The sequence below is a fragment of the Lepisosteus platostomus genome, chromosome 7 (assembly GCF_059453375.1).
Source record: "Lepisosteus platostomus isolate fLepPlt1 chromosome 7, fLepPlt1.hap1, whole genome shotgun sequence".
Taxonomy (NCBI): domain Eukaryota; kingdom Metazoa; phylum Chordata; class Actinopteri; order Semionotiformes; family Lepisosteidae; genus Lepisosteus; species Lepisosteus platostomus.
In genome coordinates this window covers 37,500,947-37,524,991 of record NC_142617.1, presented here as the reverse complement: position 1 = coordinate 37,524,991, position 24,045 = coordinate 37,500,947, and the positions used below count along the sequence as shown (strand labels likewise).

Sequence of the window (24,045 nt, the reverse complement as noted above, 5' to 3'; positions counted from 1 at the left end):
TTTGAAGGTGTAAAGAAGATGAAAGTTGGTTTTGTTGATATGTTCCCTTTCCTTCTATTAGACTGCAGTTAAAAAGCTTTGCAGAAATGAAAGAGTGACGGCATGATTTCAGATGTACTGAATTCTAATCCCATTATATAGCGATGTTGCGCTGCGCTAGAGCCTTGTCTAACACGCTCGGTAATGATTAGATTGAGATACGATGTGTTTATCGCAGTCCACAAGATTTGTGAAGTGCCTGGAGGCAAATGCATAAGACAGCACTTATAAATATTAATGTTAATAACAGTGAATGTGTCTGTATTGTTACCAGTATATATTGTGGGTCGCGTGGAAAGAGAAAGGAACCAAAATGGTTTAGTTAGCTCTACAAAAGATACTGGATTAATGGATTAATGATAATTAAAGCTCTTCTGCTTTGCCGTTATTTTATCTTCTGACGAGACTGCAGGCATGCTTGTAAGTAAAGCAAACTTGCATTTAAATAAAGGAATTTGCTCTTTGATGGAAGACACTGCTTAAACTACATGCCACAACTTGATTCATCTACATCGGCAAAAACATGTATAAATAAGTAAACCTTTGGTAATACAGAAAAACGAATGCATTCTCCACGGAGAATATCTTTGAAAGCACACACTCTGAGCTGTGTAGAATGATATGTGCTCTGGTGGCATTTTGAGCCCCACTGTACTAATCAATACTTTCTGAGCCTCAATGCAACATAAACATACAATATAAACCAGTATACGCTCTGAATGCATGCTATCAAATGTCCAGATGCAGAGCTCTGTTAAGGATTTCTGAAAGCAATGACGTATGAACAGGCCTGGACTGTATGGGACCTTGACTTGTCTTGTCTCTGTGCTAGACAGCTTCAAATCTCACTGCGAGGATGCACAGCTTCGCACCAAGGCCATGTTGCTGAGAATTTAACTTTGTATACACACTTGCAGGGACCTCAATTAGCCCTTGCTGGTTGGTACCGTCACTCCTTGCCAGAGCATTAGAATTGAACAAGCACAGCGAAACAAAATGCTGTCAAAATCAACTGACCTCTGCCTATGTCAAAAAAAGAATAGCACAAATAAAGACATCAAATGGCAGTTAGGGCCTGGAAGTGCAATTTTGATATTTTTGCTCTAAAAGTGAAATAAATACAATGATCAGAGACCTCGCTTTGCAGTAGTTCACCAGAGAGAGGCGTACTGTACTTCTTCATCTGGGCACTACATGGTGTTATGAATAAATCGCAGTCTCCCCTCCTTGACTAAAACCCCAAATCTCTCCACTGTTGGCCCCCGTGACCCCGACAGCATGGAGGGTAGATGCCTCCGGGTGTTGGAAATAAAGACCCTCATTTATCACTTTTCCAGACAACTTTCAGAATGGGGTCTCCCTGTCTCCTGCCTACTCCTCACCGTTGTTTAATTTGAATGTGACAAAGCCCACGCGCTGCCATTAATCTGCTTTGCTTTCAGGACTCTCTCAGCTGCAGCCAGACAAGAGTGTCTGTCGGTGTCACTCATACTGCACCGTGTCCGCAGAAACCCACCCTTCTCCTTTACTGTTCACCCATCTTCAAACCACCCTTCTCCATCTCTTCTCACTTTCCACCCTTCTTTCTCCACTGTTAATAATTTACCTCTTTCTCCCACATCTTTCTCATTTTCTCATCATGGCCTCTACTGTCTTCTCTCCTACCCAGTCTCCCCTTTCCTTTCTGCCACTTGACATCTCACAAAATGAGATAAGCAACACAGAGAGGGGCAACCTCCCTTGAACAGACTTTTGCTTCTTTTCCTTTATTTCTGTATTATGCCCAACGAATGTGCTCCGTGATATTCCTATGAGACATTAAACTAAGCACCAGACAGAGCAAATAGAAATACAGCAATAGCTGGAGTGGAGCTGAAATACCTCGTGACCTTGTTAAAAAGAAGACACCCTGTCTCCTTGCTACTCACATAAAGAACTCATGTGCCTTGGACCTTGAAGCCGTGTGCGAAAACGGGAAAATTTCACAATGTTTATTGATGTTTTTTTCACAAGACAGGCTTCTGGATACATGTGTGTCTGAGCTGTTGGGGCCCTGCAGCGCTGTCTTCACTCACCTGCCTCTCTGACATGACGTAAAGGTAATTCCGGTCCATTGAGAAGGCCATGTCCCGCAGGATGGGGCTCCCATCCTTGATCACGGACACGGTCTCGTACTGCACCCCGCCATGTGGAGGACCGTCCACTCGGATCTGAGGAACACAAAGAGAGAAAAGCAGGCTTAGATCAGCTGTTACACTGCAAAAGGAACATTACGTCAAGGCTACCCTGTCTCCGTTCTGAATTGTATTTGCTTTTCACTTCATTTCCTGAATGTCTATATTTCTTAAATTATGTGCACTTTATTGTCATGCAATGTATACAGAGAGGTAAATCTGAAGCACTGTGTATGAAGGATGGAAGCAACTTTCCAGCTCATGTTATTGCCAGCGAATATACTGTAGATTCACCAGATTACAAAGTTCTGACATCAAATCAAGAAAAATATCATATATAAATGTTATTATATTTTAAATCGTCTCATATACAACTTAAAAATAGTTATTTTGACATATATGTTTGTTCTGCTGCATCCCCCACTTAAGTGCTGTTGAAATACCTTTTGATTTGCTAAAAAGGAGCAGCCCTGTCTCCTGGATCTGTCTGCCGGAGTCTCGTTATGCACTTTGATTTAGTTGCCCCTCATTAGCTTGTGCGTCAGTTATTGCCACCCTAATTAGTTTGGTATTACTCAATTTATTTTAATCTCTTCCAGCAGAAGTCACTCCGATTTCATTTCTGTTTTTTCCTCTCCTCTCTCAGTCTTTTCTCTTTTGATTCCCACAGTCAGAGCAGTTACTTGCCAACAAGGAGCTGGAAGCTATAGATATTTGCTTTGTGTTCCTGGCTTTCCCCAGAGCTCCGTGTGCTCACACGCTGCAATGCAACTGCACAATGCAGCTAAGGGTCATTAAGGCTGATGAGGGGTTGATTCGAGGTCACATGTCTGGCTGTAAGAAAACGGGAGAGCCAACATCCCACAGAACAAACCTTTGGCCTGAGCTGTCATCTCAACCAAAGACAATGTACTATGGCCAAACACATCACAGATGATAGTGCAGAATCAGGGAGCTGCAGATCCTATTGATGTGCAAGGAAAACTGCTCAGAACTACTGAAACCAAAATCTTTGCAAAGCAAGAACATGTCAATAAATGATCCACCACTCACACGTTAATGTAAAACAACCAGGCTAGTATTACATGAATATCAAACATGCCTGAAAAAACACGTACTCAAATTAAGAAGTCAGCTAGGACATGACAGTACGCACGCCCACGGAGAGCCCTGGCTGCGTACTGATTTCAATTTCTTCTCCAGAACAGCCACTTTACACAGGATTACAACACTACAAAATTTCTGGTTTAGCCATTAAAGCTAACACAGGACCGCCCGCCCTGATTCCAAAAATAAAGCACACATACTCCAGGACCCCTAGGGAGCGTTTCAAGTGCTCCGCCACTCCCCACTCCTGCTCCCCGTACAACAGGGCCCTGCTGCCTTGCGCTCAGATTATTTTCTTTGGCTGTGACCCTGGGGATGGTTAAAAGTCACCTTTAACCTCTTTCTTTCTGAAAGCGTTTGGTGGTTTAGCACCATCCAGGAATGCTAGAAAGTCCCGTAAAGACCCTTTTAAGGTTAATTTAGCCCTCGAGAAGCCAACACACACTAAAATAAAAATTAATCACCTCTTCCTTTCTGTCTACACTAAGCCTGCCCAGAATAATGGAATCTGCATTAGCGGTGAGCCCCATTAAACAGCCATTACAGACCCAGCTGGCTTTTGAATTAAAGAAAAGTGCATGCAGGGCCGCTATTTGGGAGCTTGTCATAAACTAAACGGCAGGCAGGGCCATGACTGTTTGTCCTCGGCAAAGAAACTACTTGGCTCAAAGCTCTGCAAAGGAAATGGTGTGTTACAGCTTTCTTTGAGCATAGGTAACCTCCAGAACACTTTGCAACAATCACTGTAGGGCTGTTACCTTACTGAACCTGTGGTTTCATTTGCAGTGGGGGCTCGGACAGAAAAGAACCGTGACTGGAATTTGCTGATCTAATTTACATGAAAAATAAAACTGGTTGACATGGGAGTTAGTGCTACAGCGTCACAAGTCTGGGGTCCTGGGTTTGGTTCTGGGATGACTTTTCATGTGAAGTTTGCACATTTTCACCAATACATTTTATTTTCAATCCTCCAGTTTCCTCTCACATTTCAAAGCCATGCTGGATAGGTTAGACAGTGACTCAAGATTATTGCTGGGTCAAACTAGTCTCCTATACAGTGTGTAGTCCCACCTGGTGCCCTAAACATGCTGTAGCCTTCACTAAGAATAATGGGCTTTCTGAAAACAGATGGATGGAACCTGTATGCTATTGATACACTACTCCTCTGTTGTTGCTCTCTGTCTCTAACACCATTATAGTGTTGTAGTTGTTTTTCTAATTCCTGCAGTACTGAAAACACTCCAGCAACTCTTTCAATAGCTCTTACTAAAATTGCAAAGCTGCACCTGTAGCTTGTAATAGCTTTTGCTCACAACAGCTAACTGTAATCTCACTCACCGAAGCCTGAACAGTTTGGATTGCTAGACAAAAGCAAAACCCTTTAAGCTTTTAACTGCACATAGCATAGGACCTGAAACTGAATTTAAAACACAATGAATAGGATCAATGTTTGAATGTAAAATGTAGTGTTTTCTGTGGTCCTCAGACAATGCTATCTTAAAATCTGAGCAAAAATGACCTCTTGATAATTTTGGGATTAAGAAGGAAAGCATTTTTATTCTGCAAAAGCAAAACGATCCTCAATATTCCCAAACTCAATATTGAGCTGGATCATTCAATTGTTCTACTGCAGAGCTCTGTGTTGCTCTGTAGTACTCTCCGTGCACAGATACATTAAAGCTTAGTGTCAAGACAGTGTTCTAAGTATAGCAAACCTCAGTCTCTGGAGACACTTTGAACACCTTACAGTATGTCCTTTTTCGCTGCCTACCTCAGCTCTCCCACACTCAAACTCTAAGTGACAAACTAATTTAGGCTCACCTTTGCAAATGTGAAAGCTTAAAGCCTTTTTGATCCTCTGACCCTAAATGATTTATCTGATTGGCGAGGATGCAAAGACGCTTTGTTTTTTCCTCTGGAGAATTTCAGGACATAGTTCTTCCATTAAGCCATGCAAGGCTGAAGGCAACAATATTTACTGATGTTCAACAGCCCTATTTAAGAATCACAAAGGCCTGTTGCACCTATCAACATATTGTACATGGGGAGTGGGAAAGCAATCATGCTTTTTTTGTTTGTTTTTAATGCTAGTTAGATGACTGTGAAGGTTTATGAATTACAACATTGGGACCCTTTATCTGAAACAAGCCCCACACTAATTATTAATATTATACATACAGTTTGTCCAGGTTCACTGTTTTATATGTATTATTTAAAAGTATTATTTTTCCCCTCAGTAAACAGTGGTAGAAGTGTTCTAGTGAATATCACAAGGAAATGTATGAATGAATTCTGGTTAATTAAAAAAAACAGGAATTTCTTTTTTAAATAGAGGGTGTTATGAATTCACAATGCTCCAGAATTCTTAGAAATTCATGGAGCTCCCATCACCCTGGAAAAGGACAAATTATTTTTATCCAAAGCTGTTGTCCCTGCTCTTAATTCACACACTCGCTGACCTTCATGAAGAAAAGAACACCGCTTTGTACTTTGCTGGAGTTTTTGAGAGTTAAAATAATGTTGGTGCTATGACTAATCTAGGACAAAGGAGACAAAAAAGATTAGTTTACAGTTTCAGAAAGACTAACAAACTCCTTCGCTTCTGGGATTTCGACATCACATTAAATATTACAAGGGTCTGTCGGCTGGTGAAGGGATTTTCTTGTTGTCAGGGTTATTGCTGAAATGTGTTTCTCACGCTCAGGCAAAAGGATACTTGAAATTGTTGTTTTAGCTGAAATGTCTGCTTTTAGAGTCACAATAATTTCTCAACTGTTAACTGTTTCATTGATTGATACAATAAACACACATGAATATGACAAACCCATAACATATGCAAAAAGAAAGCAAGCTGACCTAATTTGAGGCATGTTATGGGCTGTGTGAAAATGTCAAGGCTGAATGTTACAGTAAACTTTAAATAAAATCACTCAAGGATGGCCTTCCATCAAGCTTAATCTTCAGCAGTGTATGGAATGTTTTTTATGGCCTTCTCCACGTTTGATTCGGTGCATTCAATTGTGAAGAGTAACCCAAATAACTGTGGGGATGTTTGATTTGGGGCAGAATGGGCTCCATACACAGTACTGTAGTTCTAGGTTCAACATCTCATAGGCCAGTGAGTGAGAGACAGGCTGAGAGGGACTGCATAAGCACAGGTTTGACTCCGTCCTTCTACTGCTGTGGACGACCTGGATTTCAACACTGGAAGTCTCTCTCTGCAGTAACCATAATGGCAGGAATTCTGGACGCTGTGTCTGATGGCAGCCGCCAGCTGTCCATTCTCATTCCCAGGTGCAGGCAAGGATCCCAGGGCGTTAGTGTGAACTTAGGTGCTCTGTCGAAGAGAACTTTAGACACTGAAGTTGAAGGCTTATATATGACCTGTTTATAGGTAAGAATAGAATAGCTTCAGAACATAACCTATTACCTAAAGCTCAGTTTATACACAAAAGGTTGTGGGGATCCGGGCAAAACTGCTTAGCGATGTTGTTCAAGCAGATTCCTTGGGTTCTTTCAAGAAAAGGTTTTATGAGGATCAAAAATTGACTAGCAAACAAAAGAGGCTGAAAGGGCTCCTTTGATTTGTTTTCATGTTCTGTGTTCTCCTGCTCCCTGAAGGCCGTGCCATACAGAAAGACTACAGCTGGAGAGCTGCTTCACTTTGTGTATAAGAGCAGGGCTGGAGGATTTCTCCCAGAGAACATGCTGAAGGCACCCACACTCCTGACCTGCAGCAGTGAACCACAGTGTGACCTCCACTGTCTGGCATCCTCACTAACTTCAACAGCTTTTCTGGCATTACAAAACAGTGCCCAAAACTTCCAACTTTTGATTCAAGGCTTAACACAGTTTCAGGTCTTTCCTTCCTTTTGGCTTTCACCTGAACCTTGCAATCTTCTCTTTCCTTTTAGAGGCATATCACCCACCAATAAAACGTACGCTTGGAATTGTGTTGGGGCATTGGCATGGGATAACATATGGGATATAAGAATAAGAATAAGAAGGCCACTCATGTGTCCTGGAATTTGAAGTTTACCGGAATATATAACACAGATGGCCACAGCAAAGCCCCACCTTCTCTGTGGGCTTCTCCAGGTACATTCTGCCACCCTGGTTGTAAACCTGTGTGTGTAAGCAAACATTATGCAGTCTAGATTCCCACATCTGTGGAAATCACACAGGGGCCAGCACAGCTGGAGTGCCAAGGCTCAACCTCACCCTCAGCCACCTGCTTGATCATGGTGTCGGCCTGTCAGGTAATCTTCTGGGAGTTTCTTCTAAGGCTTCTTAAACTTAAATTTGTGTTTACTTATTTGGAACAGACTGTAATCAAGTAGTTAGAGCATTAAGTGTACTGATTTGTACCTGAAAAAAGGTTGGTGAATATGTAAATTGCTGATTGTGTATTCAGATGACTTGCCTGAACCTCCCACCTCTCTTTAAACCCCCCCCCCTCAAAGTTCTTACTAATTACAGATGTATGCAACTGCATAATTACTTTAACTGATTTACATAGATACACTGGGAGCAGAGATTACTGTACATAAATCTTTTTGTTAAAGCAAAATGGTGCAGGCAGAATTCATGCTTAAAAACACTGAACAAAGGGGAACAATGATGATTTTATCAGGCTAATTTTCATTTGATTTTTCTAGTGTTGCACTACATGTTTTTTATCTGTCTCCAGCATTATGGAATATCCTTAGGCTTACAAAGCAAATGATTTGCATTCATTTTACTTCCCTGCCTATTGGAGGGAAGGACAGCCTATGGAACTTGACATTTTCCTTACTTTTGGTATAAAAAAAGAAAAAAAGAAAAACCAAGACATAAACACTATTAATCCTTGTGGCTAAATGTTGTTAGAAAAAAGAAAATGCTGTTCTAGGTTTCATTATTTATTTACTACTCAGTCTAGTCAACAATTCAGCACTTGAAACAGCCTTGAGTGCCCTGATTTGAGTTCAAGAGCACCTTTGTTGCCTCAACAACAGTGTTTCACAATGTAACATTAAAGGTAATCCATTAATATGTATCAATGAATTGTCTTAATACATACAGTATTAGTGAATGAGGCTTAGTATTTCCTGTGAGAAAGAAATGTCTTGGAGAGGAGCCCTTTGACCCCAGAAACCCCAGGTGTGCAGTTTGCCTGGAAAAAGGATACAGCAAGAGCACCAGCACAGAAAAAAAGAGACTCAAATTCAATCTTAGCAGAATAGGATTAACCAAATCAAAATAAATCTGTTACCAGGTTCTGATACATAGGGAGGTGTTCCACACTAGGCTGGGAGACCTTTTCGACTCTGCCACAATCCTGAAGTTGAGGAAATAATAGTCACCAGACACAGGTAGGTGTATCAGAGTCAAAATCCCAAGAGTGACAGAGTAATCTGGTCTCTTTTATCTTCAGTCTGCAGTAATCCATTTTAACTATGTTCATTGTTTAAGTGATATTCAATCTGTCTTTTATCTCACTCCTTCTTAAACTGGATTAGATGCTATAACAGCAGGTCCTTTCATTCAGAGCCTACTTCAAGTCACTCGCCCGTGATCCTTGGGTGAGAACCAGCGAAGATCAAGTTTAACAAGTCATCCAAGAAGGCCTCATTGCTATGAATAGGGAAAAGCAAAACAGTTGTGCCAAGTCTGATACTGTTTCCCTATGGGGATTTAATAACAGCTGTGTGTAATTCTGATCTGTTCAACATTGTGTGCCAGTGATTGTACACTGTTACAGGACATCACTACATTTCCACATTCCCATGACAAACTGCCTTTTTTTGTTATCGGTGCACACTTTGCTGCCATATTGTTTGGAATGGGTGCACTTATCTTCGCAGCATCTTCTCAAAGACAAGAGTCAACACTTCAGATTGGAATGATGATGATGAGCATTCCTGCTCAGTGCTCCCTGCAAACGGGAGGGCACAGAGCTTTGGTGTGCCGGTGTCTGAGTTCCGCCAGTGTTTCTGCAGTAAATGAGAAGGCCTCAAGCAAGCTTTGATGGCTCCATCAGCCTCCCCCTCCGTTAAAGATAGATGAGGTACAAGCTGCAGATAAATAAAGACCCTTTGCAAACATGGAGAGTGAAACAGGCTGCTCAAAATGTGAAAAGCACACGCTTCAGGGTCAGTCTCTGGCTGGCTTCATCTCTCAGATAATCGTGCCGTTGAGATAGAAAATTCATCACTGCCGAGAGAGGATGAAGCAATTCGTCGCCTCTGCCAAATTCTGCTGTTGGTAATGATGGCACTCTATTCCTTCTTCCCCACAGAGCACTCAATTTACCCACTACAAAAAAGGCACAGTAAACTATTTTCCTAAATAGCTGAGCTATGTTTGTGTGCCTGAGTTGTAGCCAGCTATTCTGTCCTGTAATATATTATATTTTTCTTTGCAAGACAGCCTAAGTGAACTCACGTGCCACCTCCAAAGTTTAACTTTGTTCCTGTAAAAGCCATGCTATCACCCTAATATACAGTCCTTTCCATCAGCTAGAGAAAATGAGTTTGAGCAGTTTCTATTTCAGCTGTGTTCACAGACTTATTGGCTCTGTCAATCCATTCTTGTCAGCGCAGTGCAAACCAGCATGTTCTCGTTGCCTCTGAGTCATTTAATGTGGTGTACCTCACTAGACTACTGTGCACTGTGTCATTCCTATACCATCAAAAACCATAGCCAAGAGGTTATTCCCTGAAGCCTGAAGCACCAGGCACCTGAGTGCAAATAGCCACCGTAATGTAGGAAAGGCTCAAAGGAGTAAACTTAATTTTTTTTTGGCTTTGGTTCCTGCTGACAATAGATTTCTAAATTAACACAACCCTGTTTCACTGTACAGAAGACTTCTGATTAATATGTTGCATGATGTTAACGTTTACCTGTGGATAAGTGGAGTTGCTTTATGTTGAAGTAAAGAGCACATTTCAATATCAAACTGGAGAATTAGAAAAAAACAAACCCCACAACAGACTGTGCAATCACTACTTTAGCAGTAAAACACATATTACAGTGCTGAATCTGAATTTATGGAGGTACGTGGTGTGTGCATTCAGGATAGTCATTGCAGCTTCTTTTAAGGAAAATGTCTTTATTTCTCCAATCTCTCCACCCTCAAAGCCAGCTTCTTCCACCGGCCATGTTTCAGATTGAGAGTGTCCCCCTCGCTCCTGCCGTTGCTGAACCTGGTGTGCACATTCAATTAAAATCCTGGATCTCTAATTAAAGCTGTTACCTGCAGGCCATCGTTTTCTATTTTCAACCTGTCACTTCCAATTCTACACTAGAACACAGAATCCTTTTTTTAACTGTTTACAGACACCAAGCTCTATGGACTGCTGCCCCATGGTCCCGCCAGTTCCAGACCAGCTACTGTACTGAGCCCATCCTCCTTCTGCACAACGCGAGACCACATGAAAATATCTGCAGACATGGAAGTTAAGCTCTGTGATGGAAGGCAAACTGAAACTGAAACAGCTGTGGAGGTGTTGATACCTTCAAATACCTTCAAATTCCCATCTGAAATCATGGACCTGTGAGATTTGAAATCTCCCTTCTGTTTTAATGTGGTTGTTTGAAGCAATCTGCACACTAGTACACTTTTATCAGCAGAAGACATCAATGTCTTTACATCAAGATGTAAAGTAGCTACAGTACATCATATCTTTAGCTGGGCTCAGAAATATCTATTGATTGTCCTTTTAGTCTCTGCATTAACCCTTCCTTTGTAAAGTAGTGACTTAAAGCCTTAGCTCAGAGGGCTCGTTTAAATATTTATGACTGCTCTTTTAGGACCAAAGGATCAATTCTAAACATTTTTCCTCATGGGAACCAATATAAATAGAAAATGACAAGTTTCCTAACTAGACAGAATCAAAAACTCCCATGTGACACAGCAGGGTGACATCTAAGTAACACCATATCACAGCACTGCACAATGTTAGGAAAATTACTATGCTAGCCTATGCTAAGGCAGAACCCAATATTTTATCATACTTTTTTAAGACAACAGGTACGGTAACTAGAGGAAAAACACAGTGTTAGATTTTGAAAGCTACTGCAGTGCATTGATTGAGAAGGCAGAGGGCCGATTGTTCCCCCCCAAATTCTTCACATAGCCATGTCAATTAAAGCTGTCTCCCATGGTGCAGACTATTTGAGGCGAGCCATAATTTAGTGAACTCCTGCTCACGTGAGATTCCCCCACTCTGTGAAGAAAGTGTTAATCCTACCTGTGCAGGCTTCTATTAAAGCCCGCTGAGACTGCTGTTAGACTTTTTAAATAGAAACCTGAGTCTAGGATTAGGAATAACAGTGAAATCAGACCAGGAATAACCCTAATTACCCAAAACACCCACACTCGGTCTAGCAGCACAGTGTGGCTGCTAAAATTAGAACTACATTAAATATCTGAAATGTGGCCAATTCAGTGGATAGCATCCAAGCAAGTTCAGAGACTGGAGAGACAGGGGAGGGGGGAGGGGACAATGAACTTGCCTATTTGTAGATTTTTTCCCCGTTCTATTAATACACAGAATGAAAATGTAGTAAACCAGATTTCTAAGGAATGTTTAATAGTTTGTAATTTCAGAAATTGGAAATCACGAGTTGATTTTAACAGAAAGGCGTATGCAACACATTCCTATAGGCCACCCATCTCGTATCACTGGATGTTAAGAACTGCACACAGAAAGTGCCCCAGCCTGGAGTCAAACTCGGGACGGTCACTTGAAATCACTGGGTTGAACACAAAGTAAGTTTTTGTTCTAGTACGATACAATGTATGCATGGAATTACATACAAAATGTAGATTATATGGTACATATCATTCATATTACTTTCATAATCACAGCTTGACTGTAAAACCATTTTGACTTTGTCCCAAAACTTTCAGAGGGCACTGTGCCTCCTTGGCACTAGGATCAACAGCTACACCACAGAAACACATAGCTATAATTTCCAGTTCAACCAGTTTCCTCTTCTGTCCGTATAATGCACACATTCTGCTCTCAGTTCTTTCAGCTGAACCAGTCGGTAAGTGAACATACTGTACAGCAAGGAGAAAGCACTAGATACAGACTAGAGAGCTTTAGAGCAAAGACAGAAGTGTGTCAAAGACGAGAGTTACAGTGACTTCTGCCCAGATGGTTTCTCAGTGTTATTCCTGGAAAATGCAGCACTCTTGAGTGAGCAAAAGAAGGAGAATAAGAACATAAAAAAAGCGTAAGGTGCCGCTCTCTTCATACCTGAAGAGCCGCTTGCTGAAGGCACAGGAATCCAGCTGCAATTATTTAATGGCTCTTTCCAAAGATAATCACAGGAAACAATGCCCTGTGGACCTGGCACTTCTCCCACAACCCTACACAATAGAGACAAACACAGTAACCGCAGAGTCCATTACTGCTTAAAAAAACCTATCTGACAGTGCATATTCAATAAAGCACGCATCCAGGCTTTCCTTTTAATTAGGCTGTCATCCATTCTATTCAGGCCTTTACAAACAGTTTCAAGTTTGCTCCCCTTTCTCTGCTGTTCAATATAATGAAAAGCTGTAATGTTTGCCTTTATCTTTTTGCACAACGAAGCCATCGCAAGTCACATCTGAAGAGATAATGAACAGCACTGCAGTGGGCATGGCATAGATGGAAGTGACAAAGTTGTTACACAAAAAATGAGTTATGAGCTGCAATTTGTAGACAAAAATTGTTCCACTGACATGCAATGACCTGGGTTTTGCTTCTAATGTTTCATGCTGCTTCTAGTGCTAGAAACCATAGCAGAGGACATTAAGACTGGATAATCAGAGTAGGAGTACGGAAACTTATGAAATATGTAGTGGTAGTTAATAATTGGATTTAAGGAACCCAAAGATAATATTAATAGACCATTAACAAACTCAAATTACAGTCACTCAAGACAGGGGCAATATCTAGTACTGGAGAACTACTATTGTATCACCATATACTATATAAACAAGGCAATAAAACTGAACTAATCAATAATACAACCAAAGTCTTACCTCTTTTATATATCAGAAACATGTGGAAACAATCATTATAACTACATACATTTTGGGCATGTTCTGCATGACAATAGGATTCCAGGGGATAGTCATCTTGGTTTTAGAAAAGGTGGGACTTGATTAGCAAACGTAAGAGATCTTTAAACAAGCAACAAACAAGAAGATAAAAACTGCATAAAAGGCACCGAATGGATCTGTATTAGGAACACTCCCTTTTCTAATCTGTATTAATGCTCTAGTCTCTCATATAGCTAGTACAGTTGTTACGTTAACAGACAAAATCAAAATAAGTGGATCAATGTTTTAGAAGCCGCAAATGAAATAAAAAAAAAAACAAATTCAGGATTGAGACAGGACCTGACAGATAATTTACAGTATGTGGTTTTAAAGAATTATATGCAGGTAGCAAAATCAAGCTATGAATATAAAAAAGGAAAACTCAGCTTTGCAATATGAAAACCACATAATGATTCACATTAACACCTCATTTTCATCTTTTAGATAATGTGGAAAAGCAATAAAAAGGTAAGCAGATTACTAAGATATGCTTTTAAAAGTATAGAATGTTAAATCCAGGGATGTTACATTAAATATTATATTAGGAAGACCAAATTTAGGATATTTTGTATAATCATGATCATCACTATACAAAAATAATGCTGTGCTAGACCCAGTCAAGAGAAAAGTAACCGGATGGATTGCCAGGTTTAAAATGAATGTTCCACACTGACAGGACAATAGACGTATTCAAATTTGTCCAAGACATTGACAAACTCAACCTGCTGGACTTTTCAGAATCGCCCATTAAACACGAGCCAGAGGAGACAGGTGGAAATTAAAGGGAAGTACATAAAACAGAGAACAGGAGGCACTTCTTTACACAAACTACATGGCCACGTGTTTTGAAATCCATACCCTGAATTCTTCCAAGAAACAGCTGTGATCTTTGTATGAATCTGGGCCTCCGGTAGTTTGTAACCTTTCTTACTTTCTTACAACCTAATCCTTTCTTTCATTAATGCTCATTAAGAGGTCTTATAACACAGTGCAAAACAGCGGGAGCGTTTACAAATGACATTTCCGACAGGATTTAAAATCAGTTTACAAGTCTTGATTTACTACTGCATAACAGACTGTTATGTACTGTTTCAATAGATTTTTACCAGGTGAAACCAGAAGTGAAATATACTGTATAGAACTTAGGTGTCTTCGCAGAGTTTCAGGTAACCTGAAGGGTAACAGCAGACTGTTAAGGACCCCAGAGCTGTCATTTCTTCTTGGGAAAAGGGAAAAATAAGCTAATTTCAGGATTAAAGCCCCTGTTAGCCATCGGTCAATGCGGAAGGATTATTGAGTCAAAGATCCACAGTAATCAAAGAAAGAGATTGTGGGATTTAACCTCACTGGCTCAGCCTACATTACTCTATAGCCTGCCCCGGCCACGTGTGGCCAATCCTGGCACAGAGACCAAGCCTCTTATAGGCTCATTGTCTTCCACAGGCTGTGGAAATGGAGAAGACTTGCTCCCTTTCAAAAACAAGCCTCCCACCTTTCCCTGCCTGTCCTTAGTCATCTAGTGCAAGGTGTGAGTGTGGAGAGACTCGTTAGGAGCAAAGGAAATCAATCCCCTTTTTGCATTAGCAGCGTGCCAAGCTAATCTCAGTCCAGTCACGGAGCTCCTGGATCTCATTCCCCGAGTGGCCCGCGGTGTTAATGGAGGGTAACAGGAGACCCCAAGCCGCATCGATCTACATGCCTTTTGCGCACAGGAAAAGTAAATAAAATTTAAATGCACCGTAAGAATAAAGTGGACACTGAGCACACAAACTGTTTCTCAACTGGAATGAATGAGTGAGTGAATGGATGAATAAATAAATCAAGCTTGGTAACTCAGGAAAAGCCGGCGGTCAGCACAGTCGTGGTGGGCTCTATGGAGGAACAGCTGGTTGAAAGAAAGCCAAGCTTCCAAACAAGACATACAAGTCCTTCAAACAGATGGCACGCATGTTGAAAAAGAAAAACACTCAGAATCGTGTACATTATGAAAGTTAAACAAAAGATGTACGCTGCACTTTTTTGGTAATAAACATTAGATAAAAAATAAAATTTTGTAGAATACTGTATGTAAAATCCTCTCCTGGAAACATTGTATATTTCCATCATTTATGGGCATGAATATTAATTAGCTCTCATGGTTTCCACAGCACTGAAAAAAACACAATTTGAAGAGACTTCTTACTGCATTTCACATAAATAACGTCAAAGTTCACAGCCATAAACAACTGTTTTCCCTTATTAGGGCTCATACTGTACATGACAAACCTTGTGAAGTGGAATGTACGAATGTATATTAGTCTGGCAACAAACCATACCGGGTTGTGGTGTGTTCGATGAGCATTACAAAACAGTACAACTTAATAACTATTTATTCCACTAATTCATTGAGACTGAATGCTCTTAAAAATCACCAAAACACAGAAGACACACAAAAACATACAGTACACAGAAAGACATTACACTTGATGTGGTTGTTTACCATTTAGAATGTCATTTAAACTTCCACTCCCTCTCTTCTACAGATGTACAGTCAGAACAAAAGCCCACAAGAAAACAAAACACACTTTTTTTTTGCCCAGCCACTGACATTTTATAACAAGCAAAGCCTTCACCTGACCACGCAGATTTGTTTTCCGAGAAGAATAAAAACAAAAAGTTGCACTAAGACAAAGGGAATCGGAGCTTTGGGATTTTTCTGTTTGCTTTTTTTATTTCTTCCTCTCAAGCTCCTCCGCATATTACAAAGCAAAAAAAAAATCTTAGGGACTGAATACATTAATACCGTCTGGTAGTTGTGTCCTCGTCTCTATGAACCACTGAATTGCATAATATGTCTTCTGGGTTCCAAATTTATATTCTTTCTTCTTTGAAATTCTTGCTTTCATTTTAAATCAATACAACTTTTAAGCTGCCAGACAACACCTAGTGAGGTTCACTGTTCACGGGAGGTAGCCTTAATGGACCTCGTTATGTAAATGAAGGTCTTATTAATTAAACATTTTTCTTTAGAGGGAAGGATTCATTTCTAATTTGGCTCTGGGTGGGATTACAACAATTCATGCTGTCCCTGCTCAGCCAGCTCTGAAAGGCTTCAATGTGTGTGCAATAGAAAAGAAAAAGACATTAACTCGATGGGTCACAAAGTTACACGCACCCACTACTCTTCTGACAAAGGATTTGCTCTCTGTCGCTGAATGAGTATCTCCGTTTGTTTAAACACGCTGTATTCAATGGCACTTGTTAGTCTGAATTTTACAATTTAAGAGCTGTTGTGGCAGTTACTACAGTAAACTATTTTGATTTACAAACAATGGTGAACACTTGGCTGCAACTCCATGTGATCTGAACTCACCCTGACTCATGAGTGCTGAGTCTGAGTTTCAGTCTGCTGTTGTAATGGACCACTGTTTCTTTAATGGTCAGTGCAGAGCATGCTGGGATTTCCTGGCAGGTGGCCAAAATAAATCCATTAAACTTCCAGGGCATCACATCTGTCTCCCTCCTGCACACTGACAGAGGTGTCAACTTGTTGGTGACCATTTTTTTCCCTCTTCTACATATTTATAGGGGCCCTGGAAATCAATGAGCGCCTGTCTGTATTTGGTCTATGAGCACAGTGGGGGACGTGAAGACGAGAGCTTGCTAGTCTCTCACTGCTGCAAGTCAGCGTGTGCGGAGACACGGAGTGTCACTCCCACTAACTGGAGGACACATGCTGCCTCGTGCCAACCTGCGTCTCCACACAGTGCACGTATCTGTGTGTATCTGTACATGTATTGTACTTCACCTGTAATATTACACAAGTCTTTAAACATTCTGATTTTGCCATTCAAAATGCTTGTATTTGATTAGTAAAACCACAGGAATGTGTGTAATGCTCATTTGCCAAAAAATGATCAGACACCACGTTTCATTAGATCCATTGTCTGATTCAGTTGCACTCCTTTACCTAATATATTCAGATCCCTGAATTTCATAATATGTACAGCACACATGCACACAATGTGCACAATCATCACAAATGGGCAGTGACTCTGTAGGATTGATACAATATACCCATAGATTTAATCTATAAGCACGCTGTTCGCCTTTAATTTTGTGGTGCATTGTGCAAGCGAACAGTGGAATGCCTGCTCATTTTTACTGTTCACACTTGAGCTACGACACAATGCCATCTCCAGCTCAAGCCAGCAGTGCTCAGGGTACAAAGACAGATGCCCTAAAACAGCAATATTTCTGAGAATGAATAACCCCCCCTCACATAACCCCTCCCTGCACACAGACTCATAATTCAAGCGTAGGTCCTGAAACCTCACATTGGGAAACTTGAAAAGCTTAAGTATGCAGAATACACAAGCAGTATTCTCGGTAGTCAGGGAGGATGGATGGCTGTGAGTATGTAAGTGTGTGTTTGCATGTGTGTGTGTGAGTGATTATGTGCATTCACAGATGTTAGTCTCCTGAATCTAGCTCTGCAGGCATTACCCCGCTCGGGGACGGTGCCTAATGCTTGCTTACAGATGAGAGGTTTCGAAAGAGAGACTGCTCAAGCATGGCATCAATCTTATTACAGGATTTAATGCTTCTCTTTTTTTTTTTTCTGAAACACGTATTACATCCCTATAAGGCACGCCGATACAATGACACAAGAGCATGTCGTATTAAATGCAGGACGCACATTATCAGCTCCACTTGTTTGTTTCCCGTTTGAATACACACAGAATGTGCACATTTACACACACATTAATAAATCCCAATAAGAAATGAACATTTATAGATCTTGAGATCGCTGGGGAAGAGGCAATTAAACACAACAAGGGGCATTTGTTTCATACGGATCTGGCGATGATGTAAAAAAGAGGTTCATTGCACTTTTTGATGCTGTTGCTGTAAGTGTGTGATAATTATTAAACAAATAATAAGAATTCTCTTCTTAATAATAATAATAATAATAATAATAATAATAATAATAATAATAATAATACCCTGCTTTTAGAGAGTGTCTTTCACTCCGAACGGATCACGGAGAACACATATAGGTGGGGCACCCACATCATCCATCACTAAAGTGCAGCCCCACCCTAGGCAGCACACAGCAGGACAGGTAGAGAAGCATAAAATTACTTCACCATTTACATTAAAGGGGAACATTGGAGTGTCAACATTATGAAACCATAGAGCTCAATTCAGCCGGGACATGGAATTTAGCACCCTAACGTTTACCGTGTTGTACAGTAAGATTGTTGCAAACAGGGATCTTTTGTGAGGATATCCTTCTCAAATAGTGATGATATCAGTTTAACATCTCGCATGAAATATCCCCCAACAGAAGCACAGCACCTAGGAGTGACAAGACACTAAATTAAATAAACAAGATTTGCATTTTCCTCTTTCACTAGGCCTATATGTTCAGGATATATAATACCAAACTACTAGCAAGCAAGATACTCCATTCATTCACTGATTTTCTAACCAATTCTTCCCATTTGGGCTCATGGAGGAGGCGCCTATCCCAGCAAGCAACAGATGCAAGGCAGGTGACACCCCGGAACGTCTATCTCATTCACAGCTAAAATCTAGACTGGGATTACAGAGCTGCACTTGTGGTGTTGCAGACGCTTACCAGGACACCCCGAACGCTCACATGATGTCTAACAGTGAGAGACGCTGTCGTTCGGAAAGCTCCAACAAAAAGACAGAGGGAGGGAACAGTTGGAATAAAAAGGGAGTCCGGCACATATTTCTTTCATCACCTATTTAAAGCAAAAAAAAAACTGGTGGAAGGGGAAATAAGGCTTCAGCACTGTAGCAGGAAGGAAATTCCTGGACCGTGAGAGTGAGTAGGTCAGAGGGCTAGTTGCCAGAGCCGGGAGGGCTGAGCTCCTGATCGCAGAGCACGCTTCTGCATCATCTCCCATGGATGGATGGCGCACGTGGCATCACATTAACCCAGACCCAGCCTGCTGCGGCCTGCCTGCGCTTGCCTTGTTTTCGTTTAGGGACTTTTCTTCTGTTTTGGCGTGGATGGACAGTGCCAGCTACTCCAACATGAGCACGCTCACCCCGGCTTCAGTGCCTCACCCCTTGTCGTCCTCACTGCTAGGAAAAGGATCCAATCGCCCTCAACGCACTACAAATTGTCTGCGTGCCTGATCAACGTGCCTAAAAAAATCTGCCAGTATTTCACATCAGTGCCACTGATCTGACATGGCTGTGTTCAGTCTCTAGGGAGCATTCATCAATCCAGTAATGCCCTTCTTGATATTCTAGTTTGTAGCAGTGCAACAATGAAAGTAGCTCTAGGCCTCATTAATATTGCAAAATATTAAAGTCCACGTGTTGCCAATAAAAATAAAAAAAAAACAATGAACATAGCCTCCTGTGAATAGAGACCCAGCATTCAACTACTGTAATTCTTTTGTGGGGCAAGTACAAAGCGGGCAACAGAGGTTGGACATGCATATCTCCTCTTTGCTAATTACTTGGTCAGGATATCCTGTATGGTATTTACTGTCAGAAGCACCGGAGCAATTTTAGCACTTGTATTCCTCTGAAGTTAATTTGCCATTCACGCAAAGCTTATGTTTACACTTGCTGTCCGACATTTTAAAAAATGACCTTCTAAAGGGGTTTACTTCAATACGATTCTTCTTCCTCTTTTTTTTTCTCCCTCGTTATGTCAATGTCAAGTAACTGGAATGAGAGAAGAGGAGAGCACAGGCTGAAGGACACAAAGCAGGAGAGGAAGAGGAGAGCAGAAAGAGGGAGGGGGGGTGGCCAACAAGAGGAGAGACGTCAGAGCAGATGAAGGGGTGTAAGAGGAGAAGACAATTCCAAAACCGCTCCATGTGTTCTCCAGCAGCTCCCTCGTTTCTTGCTTCCATCTTTTTTCCCCCCTTTATTCCTGTCCCGTTCCAGATATTAAGGATGACCGCGGTGAGGCTCTTACAGTCAGACACTTCTGCACCAGATATCTAGGGCAGCGCCATTAGGATATTAGTGCCGGTCAGTGCGCTGGAGTGTGCACAGTTCTAACGCAGGCACTGCAGTGCGAGGGAACTCCCGCTGTGAGCCTGATTGGTGTGCGCTCGGCGGATCAGAAAGCAAGTAGGAAACGCGGCGTCACTAACTTCGTCTGTCACAACCCTTGAGGGCAGAGGGGTGCAGTCGGTCTCAAGAGGGTGGGAGGTTGTTTATTCGTGGGGGTACTGCCTCAAAGGACAGGCCAGCTGTACCCCATCAAGGAAGGTCTTATATAACAATTAACTAATACTGTACAACAAACAGGGTGAACAGCAGCTCTGTAGGACTGTGACATTTCACCTTCAGCACCCAGGGCAAGCTGTCTCGTTTCTGTGTTTTCCTTGGTTTCCCACCTACAAATGTTACTGTCTGCTTAAGAGGGCCTGTGCACAAGCTTCATAAAAGAAAGGAAAGGCAATACAATGCATTATGCGATAAACTCCTGTCAACTGATTAAGACGCTGAAAGCAATAATGTCCTTACAGATGTCAATATAAAGTCTTCCTTTTGTATGTTTCTGTCGCCCTGAAAAAAAAACAACTGCGAGATAATAAGATGCCTGAGGAATCTCATTCAGTACAGTTTTCGTTTTTAGAATGAAAACAAAATCTTGACCACCATGAAATAAAATGACAGGAAAGATTAAGAAATAATATTATAGTCCTGTACTCCACCTCTTCCTTAATAGAAGTGAACAAAAGTACATTTCATACGTAGGTGCTCTTCATTGTTTTAATGGCTGAGAAACCACACTAGCGAGAAGACATTGCATGCAAAATATGTGTGTTTGTTGCCAGCATCCATTCCCCGCTTTTCACCAGAAAACCACAGACTGTTCAAAAGTGCCTGAAGTTTTTATTTGAGCCGCACACTGCGATCAGGATCTCTGCCTTTCCCTTCTTTTCATACACTGCTTCTTTTTTCCCTTTTCTTATAATGGCCACACAGGTCTCGGGGCCAAAACAAACCCTGAGAAAGACTTTGGAATGACAGGGGAATGATTCACAAGGAACTGGTCTAATCTGTCTGCTCTTAATTTTCCAAACCACAGCTTGCTGGTTAAACTCTTTTGTTCTCAAACAATAAGCCTTAAATAGCCGAATCCTTATGTGGGACACGCGTGCTAGCTAACGGTTTCAACAGAACCATCACCGAATTCACGGGTGGCATTTAATTTCTGCCTGTGTTGTGTGAGCAAGAAAGGAACGGGGTATAGCTGGTGAGATTTGGACTCAAAAGAGCTAAAAATCCTGTACCCACACCCCTCCCCCAGACATTATAAAAAGATTCAAACAGGAAAACAGGCTGAATAGCTGAAACACGGAATGATTTGATTTGAGCATAAACACTAAGGCGACAGCAGCTTAGCACTACTTCCAAAGTACCTATTATAACAAAGTCATTCCTCCCAAGACTTACAATAAATCAACCACAATGCGTCTGAGTAGGAAAATCCTGGAAGTTCTCAAAATGCAATCATTCCAAGTGCTGGGGGGAAGCAAATATTGTTGCACTAGTTTTGGAAACCGCCAACCCGATGGTGGTGTTGTTCTTTGTGTGAAGAAAAAAAAGAAACAGGCTGTAGATCAATGCAGTGCAGGAAAATCCCATGTGGTCTGGTATTAGAAAAACAAAGCAGTGACTCTGAAGCGTTAACTGTAACTCAATCTCACTGATCCACTTTATACAAGTGAGAGTCTGTTGCATGGGGCTTCCACAGCAGAGCTACTGGACTGTAGTACCACAGCTGTACAAGCAAATGCTGGAAATATGCACTTATACCTGCCTGACATGCATTTTTCTGACAACCTGCTACATGTCCAGTGTGTCTCCCGTGTGACATTCTGCTGTAACGTTCTCACAGTTCAGTCAGATAAGGCCCAGGTGATCTTATCAATAATCTGATTCTAAAGGTCTGAATGAAACAACCGTCCTACTTTATTTTTGGGGAGGGAGAAAACAAACCAGAAAAGGCAGAGAGTGGAATGAGAGAGGAAGGCAAAACAGGATTACTGCACTCTCTGGGTATAAGCTAGAGCAATTGACTAAAAGCTGGATTGTCTGTTGTAAGGCTCTTCTATTGCAGTAGAGAAAAAGACAGGTCACTGAAACACTTACTCTACCATCTTACTTTAATGCCAAAGGTTTTCTTTTTCATTCTCTGTGAAGAAACTTGAAGTACAAGGAGTCTTGAGCAGTCTCCTGTTGCTCTTTGTAACATGTCTTTCCTATAAAACTGGGGTATAGCCATGTGACATCACATCCTGTCACACTTGTCCTGGAAGTTTCCAGTTTCCTCCCATTCCTTAATACCTTCTAACCTGACCACTGGGACTGGAAAAAAACACAATGTCCAGGAAATCATGAGATTTCATTTCATCCAAATTTCTCAACAAGTGACTGGACTTACTAATCAGGGAACTTGAATACAATACGTAGAAGAATGTGAAATTAAAATGACAAATAGAAGTGCATTCAAAAGACCTTTTAACTCAACAGCATAAGTCTTCTGTCCTTATTGGTAACCAGAACAGAAATAAAAGTGCTGTGTACTTTTCGTGAAACAAATATCCTTTTCCCCCCTCTCCTTTAGCTACAGTACTCATTGGATGTATAAGATATATAAGCCTGACAACATGGTCAGATGGGCTCTGGCAGAGAGGTACGCACTGAAACTAATTCCTGCGCCAAGGGAGTGCGCCTACACGCAGAAGTGAGGAATCAGCAGAGAAATCGGCAGGATGCAATAGCTGTGATACATTCCCTGCTGTGCGCAAGCTCCCTACTGATGTCTGCGTGTGGCTGAAGCCAGTACGACGTTCTGAGAGAAAGCCTGTGAATGACTAGTCGATCCTCCTGGGATGGCGAACAGTTTTCATGCCCCACAGTGTGCCAAAGGGCTTCACTGGACAGTCAGTACAATCCTCACACTGGCAGCATCTGCCACCCTCCAACATCAGAAAGAAAAGAGCATTTCAAACAACTCGGCACCGACCAGAGTTTTACGACCAGAGAACATTATTTTTTGGCTAAAGCTCTCATAACAGCAAGGGCCTAGCTGTTCCACCAGGCAACACCCATCTGTGTCTAATATAACCACCTCATTTAAGGTTTATTGTAAACATGTATTCAGAGAAACATGACTTGAAAAGATGTTTGATGTTTCCTTTCAAAGGCCACAACTGTATACATGCTGACTTGCAGAGATGACTGACAATCCTAATAAAATAAAAGAAGTAAGCACTGTACAGCACGATTGCAAAGAAAATGACAGCAATCCCTTTCCAATCCTTCAGTGAATTGTGTGCTGGGGATGTGATTGAATTGCCTTTCCTGGGGGCAGGATCGTTCCTCCAGCGTTGTCTGGTTTATTTATGTCCCCCAGACTGTGAACTAGGTGTGTGCGGGGGGTGTTATTAATGGGGGTCGGTGGGGTAGTCTGGCTGGAAGATGTGGTTTTAATTGGGAGTGTTACATCTGTGAGCTTCTTGGAGGCCCAAACCCTGCTGGGTAAGGATGCAGATCACTGACTGAAGCCTACAGACCGAGCTCAGGCTCTGTCCCTTGCACTCCCCCGACGCAGGCAGAGCGAAACAGGAGCCCTGGATTCACAACACCGAG

The 24,045-nt window shown here is 41.6% G+C and overlaps 1 protein-coding gene across 2 annotated transcripts in view; it reads right to left on the bottom strand.

The window, feature by feature from the left end:
* Nucleotides 1-24,045, bottom strand: part of plxna2 (plexin A2) — a 225,532-nt gene that overhangs the window by 129,673 nt on the left and 71,814 nt on the right. For both annotated transcript variants that reach the window (XM_088640137.1, XM_088640138.1), the window contains exon 4: nt 2,115-2,249. In XM_088640137.1, coding sequence (XP_088496263.1) covers nt 2,115-2,249 — 135 coding nt within the window. The remainder of the gene's footprint in view (nt 1-2,114; nt 2,250-24,045) is intronic.